Here is a 12,503-nt window from a genome sequence, read left to right on the forward strand (position 1 = left end):
TATTTTGTTGTTGATGTCTGACACTTTTCCAATTTGCTTACATCACCAACACATACCACCATCCACTCCACTCCACAGTACAGACTATAGTTACAGACTGCAGTTCAATTTGGAGGAGATCTGTCACGGTTCAGACACATATGTCTGCATGTGTAGCGTGTGCTCACCCCGGGCTCCCCAATGGGGCCTTCCATGTCTACATTGACAGAACTATAAGAGCCCTGCCAGATATGTAGGACGGGACAAGGTTACCTCAGCTCGGCATCAGTTCTCCTTCTAGGCAGTGGCAGAGTTTGTGTGATTTGTTATCACACAAACTCTGCACTGAATGAGAAAGCTGGACTGAAACAGACAGGGGAAATTGAAGAAGCAAAACAGAGAGAATGAGAAATCGGGCCGAGGCATAAATGAGACAAAAGGATAAAAGACAGAGAAATAAGTGAGGACAGACAAGTAGAAGACATCAGTTCATTCACATCTTGATTAGGCCTAGGACAATCAGCTGGATAACTCTTTTACTATTTACTATGATTGAGGCAATTTCACAGAGGAAACCAGAATGAGAAACAGTGCATTCACTTTGTGCAAACAGGCATACATTGACAGTATATGCAGTGACACACGCATACTCTGAAGGTCAATGGTATGAGCTCAAATGGGTGGTAATAGGATACTGGTCCAGCAGAAAGAATCAGTACTGTATCAGCAAATCTACTGCCTGTTTGAGGACTACTAAGCTAATATGTAGCTCTCTTGTAGTCATTTCATTGCTCAAAGGCGACTGTACACACTTCATTAAAAAATGACTAAAAAGTACAATAGAGTCAGTACATACAAAGAAAAATACAAACAAAAGGGAAATATATCGTCAAGGACAATAAGCAGCTTGATTAAAGAGTTCTTCAGGTCATTAACTGCATTAAGATCAGATTATTCCACAACATCAAACTAACAATCATTCTATTGTTGACTTACTTCTGTGCTTTTAATTATTGTCTTGTCATTCTGTTTAACCTCTCCTAAGTAAAATTTCTTGATTTGGTTGGAATTCCGAGTTACTCCAGTAATTGGAAAGCACTGTTGAAGGTACAGAGAGCCACAAAACATTAAACTCCCTCTACCATGCTTCAAAGCTGAAACGATGTTTTGTTGCAAACATATAGTCCAGCGTGTTATTTCCCCAGAAAGTTACATTCCTACCTAATCTGTTCATAGAAGATTAGAAGATAGGCATCCTTCTCTATTGTTGGGCTTTTCTCTCTATTATTTTAGGTCTTTACCTTATAATATAAACCGCCTTCAGATGACTGTTGTTGTAATTTGGTGCTGTATAAATAAAATTGAATTGAACTGAATTAAGACCCATGCAGGTGATCGCAGTTTAAGTCTAAGAAATGCTAGAAAAACAATCACTGATTTACAAGTACTGCCAGTGAAGCAGGTTGATTGAAAGTGGACATTTTGAGGTTGATGTAATCAGGTTTGGTTGTTTCCTCAGATTTTAAGGGTCCCACTTCATTTTGATACCAAACTACTATCAGCATGCAATGTTCAGTTCTTACACAACAACTGGTGCAAATCAGTGTGGAACCTGTCTACAGTATTTAAAGTGTTTAACCCAGCAGAGTGCGCATGTGACGTACTGATTCAAAACTAATTTTCAGTATCAGTCCAATACAGACCGAAGTTACAGAAATGGATAACAAAGGGAAAAAAGTATAATCCAATATGACCCTTTGGCCTCAAATATTACATAACAAATCTTGCAGTTCAGAAAAAGGCTTGTTGAGTTGTATCCAGTGCTTTTACAGTGGAATTATACCTGCTTTGTTTTTATAATTGGTTCTGACCAATCAAAACTCAAGCTAAAAATTATATATATGAAAAAGTGTAAATAAAAACAAGCATCAGTGTTGCTAACATGTAAATAAAAACAAGCATCAGTGTTGCTAACATGTGGCGTCCTGTGTATTTCCTCTTTCACAGGAGCAGAAAATTTCCAACTTTGCAGCTTAGTTTTTTGTTATCAAAGGTCAGAATACTGTTATTATGCTAATTCTAAAATCAAACTCACAGTTTTACCCTAATGACTCAGTGACCGCAAAAGTGTGTCCACTATGACTAATCCCTAGTAAATGTTCAGGACACTGAAAACTTTGGGGGATACAATAAGATAATTTATTCTGAAAGGATACAAGTGGTTTTATGTTGGTTCATTTGTTTGTTTTGCTATCCAGACTGCAACTTAGGAATGTCAAGCATAAGTGAAAACACAGCCAACCTATTTTATTCCATTCAATTCAATTTTATTTATATACACCAAATCACAACAACAGTGGCCTCAAGGTGCTTTATTTAATAAGGTAGACCCTACAATAATACACAGTTTTTGTTACTAAGCAAGCTTTAAAATTGCTAATATGTGAATGTGGTTTCCTTAGACAGGCAGGCAAAGCTCCTTTCCTTTTCTGTTATTATGTGACGCTTTCATCTAACTCCCAAGACAAAAGAGAATAAACACCAGTCCCATTTTTTTCCATCTTTATTTACAGTTCTGACATTTAGTGGGAAACAACACAAAGTGTCATGAGTGGGGGAGGTAGCAGAAAAACTGGGTGTTTATCTGTGAGTGTGTGTGTTTAAATCAAAGGAATCATCTAAGCATTTGTTAAACAGGTGTCACTAGGTCCTCTGAGCGAATAAACTAACTGACTTTTTCTGCATGGCTGAACTGTCTTTAATATTATCAGCTAAACATTAACCACACCCATCTAGAGGAAGCTACCTGTCACTGGAAATGGATTTCTCACAATGAAATGATCTGCAACATTTGCTGCCTCTCATCTTTGTCTCACTGTGATCAAACGACAACAGGTTAGATGATACAGACCTAAATGTATTAGCGCAGCGAGGCTCGTTACTGGTGCTGCTCATAACACGGGATGGCGCATTATGTTAGCCGAAAGCACGCTCTGCTGATCGCAGCATTTATCTGATGGGAGACGATGGAAGTGTTGTATGTGTGTATTTGTGTGTGTGAGATGCATGCATGAATCTGTTTATGTAAATATCTTGGAATTTGGCTCACAGTTCACCAACTGTGAATCTGGAAATGCCCCGGTATGTCCTGACATGCAGCTGTCTTTAACACACATATCACTTTTTCTACCAGTGACAAGACAATTTCTTTGAGTTTTGCTCGGCTCACATCAAAGAGGGAAAACAAGTTCAAAGCTTGTTTACCAGTATTTTCTTCATATTTTCCAGCCAGACTGGATGTTACTTAAATAGGATCATTTCCCTCTATACAACAAAAGGAATTCAGAGCTGCAAAAAAAATGTAATAGATACTGATGCTTCACCTTAGCTAATCCACTTGCTGGTACTTGTTTGCTCAGACTTTTCTTCCTACTATAATAAGAAGGAGACATTGCTTGTATAGGTCTCATCTGTCACCCACAGCTTCTCTTATGGATTTTCCTGTTTTGATCCCTGCCATCTGTGCCTCTTCCTCTCTCATTGCTTTTCTTCCAAAGTCGACATCTTGAACAATTCATTCTTAGCCACAGCTTTACTGGATGCAGAGTAATTATCAAACTATTCTTGTGCAGCAGTGGCATATTTTTAGTGTCTACACTGCAAAAGGTAAACTTTCCATCTGTGCTTTGGGAAAACCTACTAAAAAACACTCAGACAATTTGGTCCAGAGGGAAACAAATTTACCCCAAAGACAGAAATAAAACGGCTAAAGCTCCCTTGATAATGTCATCCAGGCATGAAAAAATAGCATAGCTCTTGCATGGGCAGTAAACATGAAACTAAAAACATTATGCTGAGTGAGTTTATAGCAATAAGTGCACACTTTCTGGGTTAACACTGCCAGGGCCGTAATGGAGTAAATCTCTTTTTGGTATGAAAGGTCAAGCATAAATATGAGCTAAATTAGTCAATGCTGCCTCAGCTCCGGTAGTGTTTTCTTAGATGACATCACTCAGTGGCTCAGGGGGTTTTACCCTTGAAGTGATTTTTCATAAATATTGATTATTTTGGAGGAGATTGTATTGTTCTGTTCTGCTCTTGTTCTCCAGAAAAAAATAACAATAACAAGGCGCAGTTTCATCAATTCATCATTGAAAAGTCATAGGGGACAACATTAACACTATTACGATTATTTTTTGTGTCTCCTTTTCAGTGTGCAGTGACTGACTTTAATGGCGGCCCACCAGCCGAATGTACCAACACACATATGTATGCGCGCACACACACACACACACACACACACACACACACACACACACACACACACACACACACACACACACACACACACACACACGCATGCACGGGCAATGGAAAGTTTAAACAATCCAGTGAAGTGCATAAGAAAAAAGGATGGCTGCTAAAGAACAAAAAAAATGATGCACAGCCCATTGCAGGCACCGCCAGCTGGGTACAGAATTAACTACATTTTATCACTTGTCTCCTCTTAATCAACTGAAGCTAACTTGGCTGAAGCTCCCCTTCATTGTGCCAGACACCATGTCACATCAGCATTCCTCCTTCCCTCCCAAAAACTTGCAATTAAAACCAGATCTACCCCTGGCCATGTGTGGCTCTTTGAGCGTGTGTTTCAATCCTTGCCAGTGTCTGTTGCTGCCTTACATGACCAAGTCTATGCTGCTGTGTCAGGGTTTCCCTAGTACAGATATATTATATCTTACTTCCAGACATAATGGGGACTGGTCTCCACCAGTACAGAGTGGTACGGCTGCTAACCGCAGTCATTCCTGTCTCCCTGCCTTCGCCACACACACATGTGCACCAGGCACCAGCCTCGCACAACAACACCAGCAAGTGAATAAGAAACAAAAAACCTGGAATGTAGCTGGACCAGTGCTCTTGCACTTCAGCAGTGAGATCCAACGTAATTAAAACATCTGAACGTACGGCAATAAAGCATTCTTGTTACAACAGCACACATACTGTAGACTCAGCGACTGGACAGCTGCTTGTCTCGCGTGATGACCAAAATTTTGCAAATGTAAATGTTAAATTTTAAGTGAAGGGTCTGCTGTTAAGACTTTAAAAGGAAACCCCCACCTCTGTTATGCACTTCACAATGTAATGGCAGAATGCTCTCCAAGGGGTGTGCTTCAGTGCCGTAATTTACTTTTTTTGTACACCCCTTTTTTCTGTCTTTTCAGTTGGTGATTTCACACATTTTTCCAGCATACCCTACTGTGAAAGTTGTATTATTTTTGGTGTGATTAAAAACAGTGTGCATTGGTTAGTACAAAGGTTTTTTGTTTTTTTTTTAATCATGGAAGAAAAAGTAGGGATGAATACAGAACAATACCACAGAGCAGCACGCCTGTTGTTCAAAAGATCTCAAATTACCTCTCAAGAGTGTTGTATTTCCCAAGCACCTGGCAACACTTCCACAAAGATGCAAGGTGTTGCTGCATTGAATTTCTGTTGATAAATCCAATGTTACATCATTTTGCATCTCTGGTTACTCTATATACTAACCATAAGAAGATGTTCTGTCTTTTTCCATCTGTTAAGATCATTAAGTAATCATTAGCTGAATGTATAAAAAGTCTGTTTGTTATTAATCAATTACATAATCATGCTTATAAAGTAGAAGTAGATTCAGCTGTAAGACAACACCCCTAATGTTATCACCTATTACCGTTTTTGAAGTCGGGTTACTGGAAATCTATAAAATAAGCACAGTACTCTTGCATTGTTTTCTGCTTTGCACTAAAATCTGTTTCATTGTCGGCTGTAATTGCTCGACTACTCTATTTCCACAGCATTGACAGTTGCCACCCATTAAACCAAAGAAATGACCTTAAAGACATTTATATAAACACAGTAAAGAGTAGCCCCTTTCAAACACAAAAAGCTGCTGTTGCTATTTAGCCATGAGGTTATGAATACTTGGTCCAGTTTGTATGCCATTAATAATTATTTGAGTAAGAGTAAGAGAAATGCCACTAATATACAAATAAAGCAGATCAAGTATATCAAGGTGCATTAACAACAACTGTTTAAATGTCTTTAGGGTGAAATTTTCCTTTGAAAAACCAAATAAGATTTGCCCAGACTTGAAAGTCATCTCACACATAAAGTGTGGTTACAAACTGGTCCCCAGGGTGGAAGATATCCCTGCGCGGTGGATATCACGTTCCACTAGACATTTTCTGACATGCACACGTCATTAAGGTAATCAAAGAATCACTGTGTCCTAGCTCTAGTGGGAGCCATAAGAAATATCCCACCATATAGAATAGTTTCCTGTTCTGACAGGATACCACAGCTGAAGCAGGGAAACCCAACACCCACCTGCAAATGCAAATAACACACAGCCACACATGGTGAGAGGAGGCCCTGAGATCTCGATGAATATGTGTACATATATGTTTGAGTTCTCTAGCAGAAGCCTGGGCCTGGGAGCTTGAGGGCCCTGCACAGTATCTTAGCTGTTCCTGGACGTCCCGAGGTCAAAATGGGAGACGCCCCCAAGGATGGTGAAGAATGACCGAGCTGAGATCGTGTGGAACTTCCAGATACAGACGGACAAACTGGTGGTGGCTAACCAACTGGACATAGCGGTGGTAGACAAACAGAAGAAGACGGCTGTAGTGATAGATGTAGCGGTTCAGAATGAGTGGCTCCAACACTGATCCAGGAACAGATCTCTGCAACATCAGAAAGAAGGAACACGAGAAGCTTGAGAAACAAAGATACCAAGGGCTCAGAGAAGAGCTCGAGAAGATGTGGAAGGAGGAGGCTAACAGTGGTCCCAGTGGTAATCGGAGAGGGTCAGGCAAGTCACTAGGTCACTGCGGTGACTCCCAAGCTAGGCTGGCGGCTCCAACCGATCCCAGGAACAATATCGGAGATCTCTGTCCAGAAGAGCGCAGTCCCCATGAAAAGCTAAGATACTGCGCAGAGACCCTCAAGCTCCCAGGCCTCTGGTAGAGGACCCGAGCTTGAAGGATAGACCACCCGAGGGGCTGGCTAGTGAAAATTTTTTTTCATATATATAGATATGTATATATATATGAGATTTTAGATAATGGAGAATGACCCGTTTAAAACCGGACTGACTATATAGATGTCAAGCAGGCCTTTCATATATCGGGGCTGCAGAGAAAGCAAAATGTGGAGGGTGAGCTTTTGGTATATGCTGCTGTGAAATTGAAGCCCCAGCAGATCTAAAACATGACTTTTCAAATTATTAAGGTATTTGAACCTAAATGTTAAAAACCCGAGGGAAAACACCTTATTGAATTTGTAAAGACAACAAAGAAATGGAAATAAGCTTTTATATGCTGCTGTGAAATTGAAGCCCCCTTCTAAAAATGACTTTTCAAATTATTAAGGTATTTGAACCTAAATGTTAAAAAAAGGAAAACACCTTATTGAATTTGTGACAACAAAGAAATGGAAATAAGCTTTGGCTCAAGAGATGCAATAAAGATATTCATAAAGCCCTCTTCAAGAAGCTGGGTCACTAGCTTTAGCATAATATGGATAAATCACCTAAATTACTCCCACTTGGCTGAGTAAGACAGACAGAATGGATAGAGCGATACAGAAGTTCAGTTTGGCAGGCAGCGACTCCAGTAAGGTCAAACCACCCTCAGACTGGATGGCTGTTTGGTTTTAGTAGGAAGAAAACAAATGATGTTGTGTTTCAGCTTTCTCTGTCTCTGTAGGATGCTTTAAGGTTTACAGGTCTTGCCATTAGAACAGAAAATGTGGTAAGGGATGAACTCGGTATCACCTCTTAGGCAACTGTTCTCTAACAAGTTCTTATCTTGTGATACAGAAATACGTCTTCATTTTGGAGTCAAATTTCCTGCCACCTCCTCATTGTAGGTGTACTCTTACTCTCCTTTTAAAACTGCTTTTGCCTCTAAAAATTCATTAAGCTATAGATTGTTTTTTTCCTCTCTGTAGCTGTTAAATGATTCACTGTGTTCATTAGCTTGTCACTAACATGTATCTGCTGAGGTGTTAAGGCCGGTGGAGTGCAATCAAAGTTCTAGAAACTTTCTGAAAACTGACAAAAAATGGCACTAATAAAGATAGGTGAACCAATAAGCTCTGTAAAGCTGTAAACCCTTTCAAACATTCATATCTAAAATATTGATTTTTAGTGTTTTGATGTTTATTTTTATGCTAGTGGTTTAATAATTACTACCTAACCCTGTAACTAAATGCTATATTACACTGTATTGCATGATTTCATTCACTACGTTATTTTCCTAGCCTTGAGCTTTATGTCAATATTCCATATGCTCCAGATATTTTATTTGCATCTTATCCAATTCACTTATCCGATACACCGGTCAGCACTCATCACACCTCTTCCACAGCTGGAGCCTCACCGCATGCTAAGTGGCCTGAGTGTGCCTACTGAGTGAATCCTTGTATTTAGTACTGTGCACTTTGTCTTCATATGCTAAATTCTGACGTTCTATTGTGGTACTTTTAATTGTATGTGGCGATTCTGGCATTATTGCATGTGTACGTTCAGTGTGTGTTGCAATCACTACGAATAAATGCACACGCTATACAAAAAAGCTTTTATAAATGAGTACCGGTAGATAAACACAGCAAAAATGCAGATGCTTCCACGCAGGTGCACTACATGGTACAATTAAGCAATTATCATCCAATCATGCAATGTAGCATGTATAATACTGCTGAGCACTGCTGATTCTGTGTCAAGATAGCATAAGAAAAAAAAACTAAGGGACTTTAAGAGGGGGCACAGATGGCAGGAGACACAAACAATACCCAACTGGCTAGAGTTTCATTAAGAAATTCAGTCTGCATTACATCTATCAGAAAGACATCAGTAATTAGAGTTGAACATAGAACATATGTGATAAACATGATGCTTGTGATGTGTAGCAGAATGAAAGCAGAAGATCTCTTCCTCAGGTGACTGAGAATATGTGTGCAGGACGTGATCAGACTGTCAGTGAGAACAGCCCCGACAATTACATAGAGGGATATTAGATGGGTTGCAGTGTATAAACCTCTCATTACAAAGATGAATGCACATTTGACAGTTCAGTGGTGCAAAAAAAGCTTAGGCACTGGTCTACAGAGATGTGGCCACATCCAGATGAATTATCCTTCATTGTGTTCTTGACAAGTGAGTGAGAGCGTGTGTGGCAGGCCTGAATGCTTGACCCCTACACCGAAAATTATCTTTAAGGTGAGCGCTCTTTTCCAGGATGATAGCGCCCCTATCCATAGATCACATAGGGTCATCGAATGGTTTGATGAGTATGAAAACGTGAATCGTTTGCTATGGCCTTTGCAGTCACCTCATAACCATACAACTGAACATTTATGGAAGATTCTAAACACGTTAGATAATCAAAACACCAAATGAGGGAATGGTGGAAGAATGATGTTTCAGTCCTAAAGCAGAGTTCCAAGAAAACTGGAGAACCAGGTACGGTGAAGCTGTTCTTGTGGCACATGGTGGCCTTACACCATACTAAGGTACTTTGTTTTTCTAGTAAATGGTAAATGGTAAATGGCCTGTATTTGTATAGCGCTTTTAATTTGTCACCTGTCTCTAAACGAGTCTCACTAAATAACTACAATCCTGTACTACTGTGAACAAATAAGCAAGGAAATTGCAAACCAACTGACATGCACTTAAAACACGAGGCACAGTAAAATGAAGTACTATTCTCTTCTGTGGGTGATTCATCAATACAGTCACAGAGTCTTTCTAACTTTCTCTCTCTGTCTCTCATTCTCCCTCTCTTTCTATAACTCAGTTTTATTTGCATCACTCTGAATAATGCACAACAGCACATACGTCCCCAGGGCCTTTTTTATTACGTAAACCTGTTGCAAGAGGAGTCACAGCAGCGCTTTTACAACATCCATCAAAACAGGGGCAAGAATGTCTTAGAGTGGTTACGATGTATTGATGGTTAAAAGGCAGTGAAGTCAGAATACTATTAGACTTGTCCTTTGAATTCAGATATGTTCAAAGACACCAGACAAAAAGTATTATTAACACTTGAAAAGTCTGGGTACTCTGTAATAGAATCAGCTGCTATACCCAGAAAATAAATATCCTCCCTCTGGGTCAAAAGAACAGAAACTCATCTCTGCATAGCATCACTGCAGGCACAGCCCCCTTTACTGAAAGCCCTCAGAGTGAATAACTAAACCCAGGGATGCTGTGCTCACCCATTTTGAACAAAACAGCCACATACAGTATGAGAAGGATATGAGAGAACAGCAGCTCCAGTCTAACTTTGCACAGAGGACAAACGAGGCAATCTGGACAAAAGGGGATCACATGAAGACCAACTCGGTCAGTGTTCAATTGCTTGCAGCGCATGCACTCTTGGAAAGCACTATTCTAGCTGCAGGAATCCCTTCCTCATGTCATTTAAAGTTTCACAGTTCTTTGAGGAGGCAGGAGCTGCAGGAATCCTGCAGAAAGTGAATCTGAGAGAATGAAGCCTACTTATTTATATAAATCTTCAATGTTCTGACATGTGTACAGTCTGTTATTGATTTTAAAACCTACTGTGAGGAGAGAGAAGTAACTCTGCAAGTGACATAATTTAAAATGTGTACATATATGAATGCAAAGTGGAGAGGGGGTTCTTGTTGAAGTGACCTGCTTTATCCTTAACTTACCATTTGCATTCTTCCCGCAGATCAGGTGTTGCCAGGGTTGCAAAGAGCCCCATATCTCTGCATCACTGTTAACGGCCTGCTCCAGGGTCTCCACGGTAAACTTGGGTATCCCGTTATCCCGCTCCAGCAGCGCACTGCGCAGCACCCGCGCGTACACATCGCGGAAGAGGTTTTCCATGCACGCGGCCAGGTAGATCGCCGCGTGCTCATGGATCCTGACTGCTACCCTGCTATCGACCATCCACCTGAAGAACTTCCCCACGTTAAAGATGAGTCCGCATCGCGCCGACTTGCCGCGGGTGAACTTGTCGTCCTCTGTGCTCATATTGTACAGTGACAACGCACTGAGGCCCCCGCTGATGCAGTTCATCGACACGGTCCACGCCAGGACCATCTTTATGGCACTTTGGATCTCATATTTGGTACATTTGGCGTAGCGCAAACTCAAGCGCTGCGCCTCCTTGGCGACCCTGACCAGGGCCCGGCTGACCAGAACCGAGAGCCTGTGCAGGACGTCCTGCTGTGGTGTCGGCAGGCTCATCTCCTCGTCCTTGCTCAGAGCGCTCGCCACTTCCCCGAGGCTCCACGGCACATCCTCAAGCTCGGGTAGTTTAGCGCATTGCCCGGTGCACTCCAGGATCTCGGCGTCTTCGACCAGGACCGTGTTAACAGTGTCCAGACTGTTGTGTCGACTGTGCATCGAGTCGGTTAAATGCCAGTAATTCCCTCCATGTGCCTCTGAGCAGCACAGCGACGCACTGGAAGACCTGAAGGAGTCGGCGGCTCCACCATAACCCGAGTCTAGCGTCAAATCCTCCAGGGTCCTTGCTACTGACTTGCTACTCCTTGCCATAACTGCGCTTCATACTGTAAAAAGAGGGCTTGGAAAAAGTGGGGAAAAATACCGACGAAGAAGCAGTGTGGATACACAAGCACCATCCACGAGCTTGTCAACTGAAATCTTTTATTCTTTTCCTTTTCTTTTGCTTTCTTTTGGAACTGTCCATGCAGGCATAAAGTTAAGAGTAGTATCTCCCTACAGTGCATCAACAGTCACACAGTGCCGTTCAAGCGCAGAGGCTGACAGATGAAGGCGGGACCTGAGAAAACCGAGCGCAGCTGTCAACCAATGGACTCTCGGGAAGAATCAGCAAAGTGTTTTAATTGGATCGATAAAAAAACCCCATCGATATAGCTCCTGATAAAGATTGTTAATATGAATGCAAACAGTAAAGGACACGAGTACTCCGCTCATTTTCCCCCTTTCTGTCGTCTACTCCTTATAAAAGTTTGCTTCCCCAAAACTCTTGAACCGCACATCCTGTAAAATGACCAGTCAGACAAAAGACAGAAATTGCACTGAATAATATATATTTTAATATAAAAGCAACTGCTTTTATGTAACCGTGTTTAGAGGACAAACCCGCCAGAGGCACAGACTTTTCAGTTATTTTCTGAGGGCCCATGTCTGATCGTAACATGACTCAAGACCATTAATAATAGATTGCATGCATAATGTATCCTTCTCTGTTCCTCTGGAGGAGAACTCGTTGAAAAGATCGGAATTACTTTCAAGGTCATTATCTAGGATCTCTCAGGGTCTAACGTTAGTTTCTGCGTTTAGTTTTTTGCCCTTCCCATGATCCATCACGGCTCTGCAGGATCTGCATGAATACATTAAATAAAGGAACACCGAGCGATACACTGTAGAAGCATTCTTTACTTTGGAGTAACAGCGATTAACGTGCATTTACAGTAACAATGTAGGCTAATGAAAGAAATGTAAGACTGACAAAAAATAAGGT

At 41.1% G+C, this 12,503-nt stretch overlaps 1 protein-coding gene across 1 annotated transcript in view; it reads right to left on the reverse strand.

Annotated features, from left to right (window-relative positions):
* The window catches only part of btbd11b (BTB (POZ) domain containing 11b), a 65,174-nt gene extending 53,293 nt beyond the window's left edge, over positions 1–11,881 (reverse strand). Inside the window, exon 1 of the mRNA XM_039615682.1 lies at positions 10,699–11,881. Within this exon, the coding sequence (XP_039471616.1) occupies positions 10,699–11,551 (853 nt within the window). The 5' untranslated portion in view covers positions 11,552–11,881. The remainder of the gene's footprint in view (positions 1–10,698) is intronic.
* Positions 11,882–12,503: the final 622 nt, after the last annotated feature.

The sequence above is a fragment of the Oreochromis aureus genome, linkage group 7, assembly GCF_013358895.1.
Source record: "Oreochromis aureus strain Israel breed Guangdong linkage group 7, ZZ_aureus, whole genome shotgun sequence".
NCBI classification, from domain to species: domain Eukaryota; kingdom Metazoa; phylum Chordata; class Actinopteri; order Cichliformes; family Cichlidae; genus Oreochromis; species Oreochromis aureus.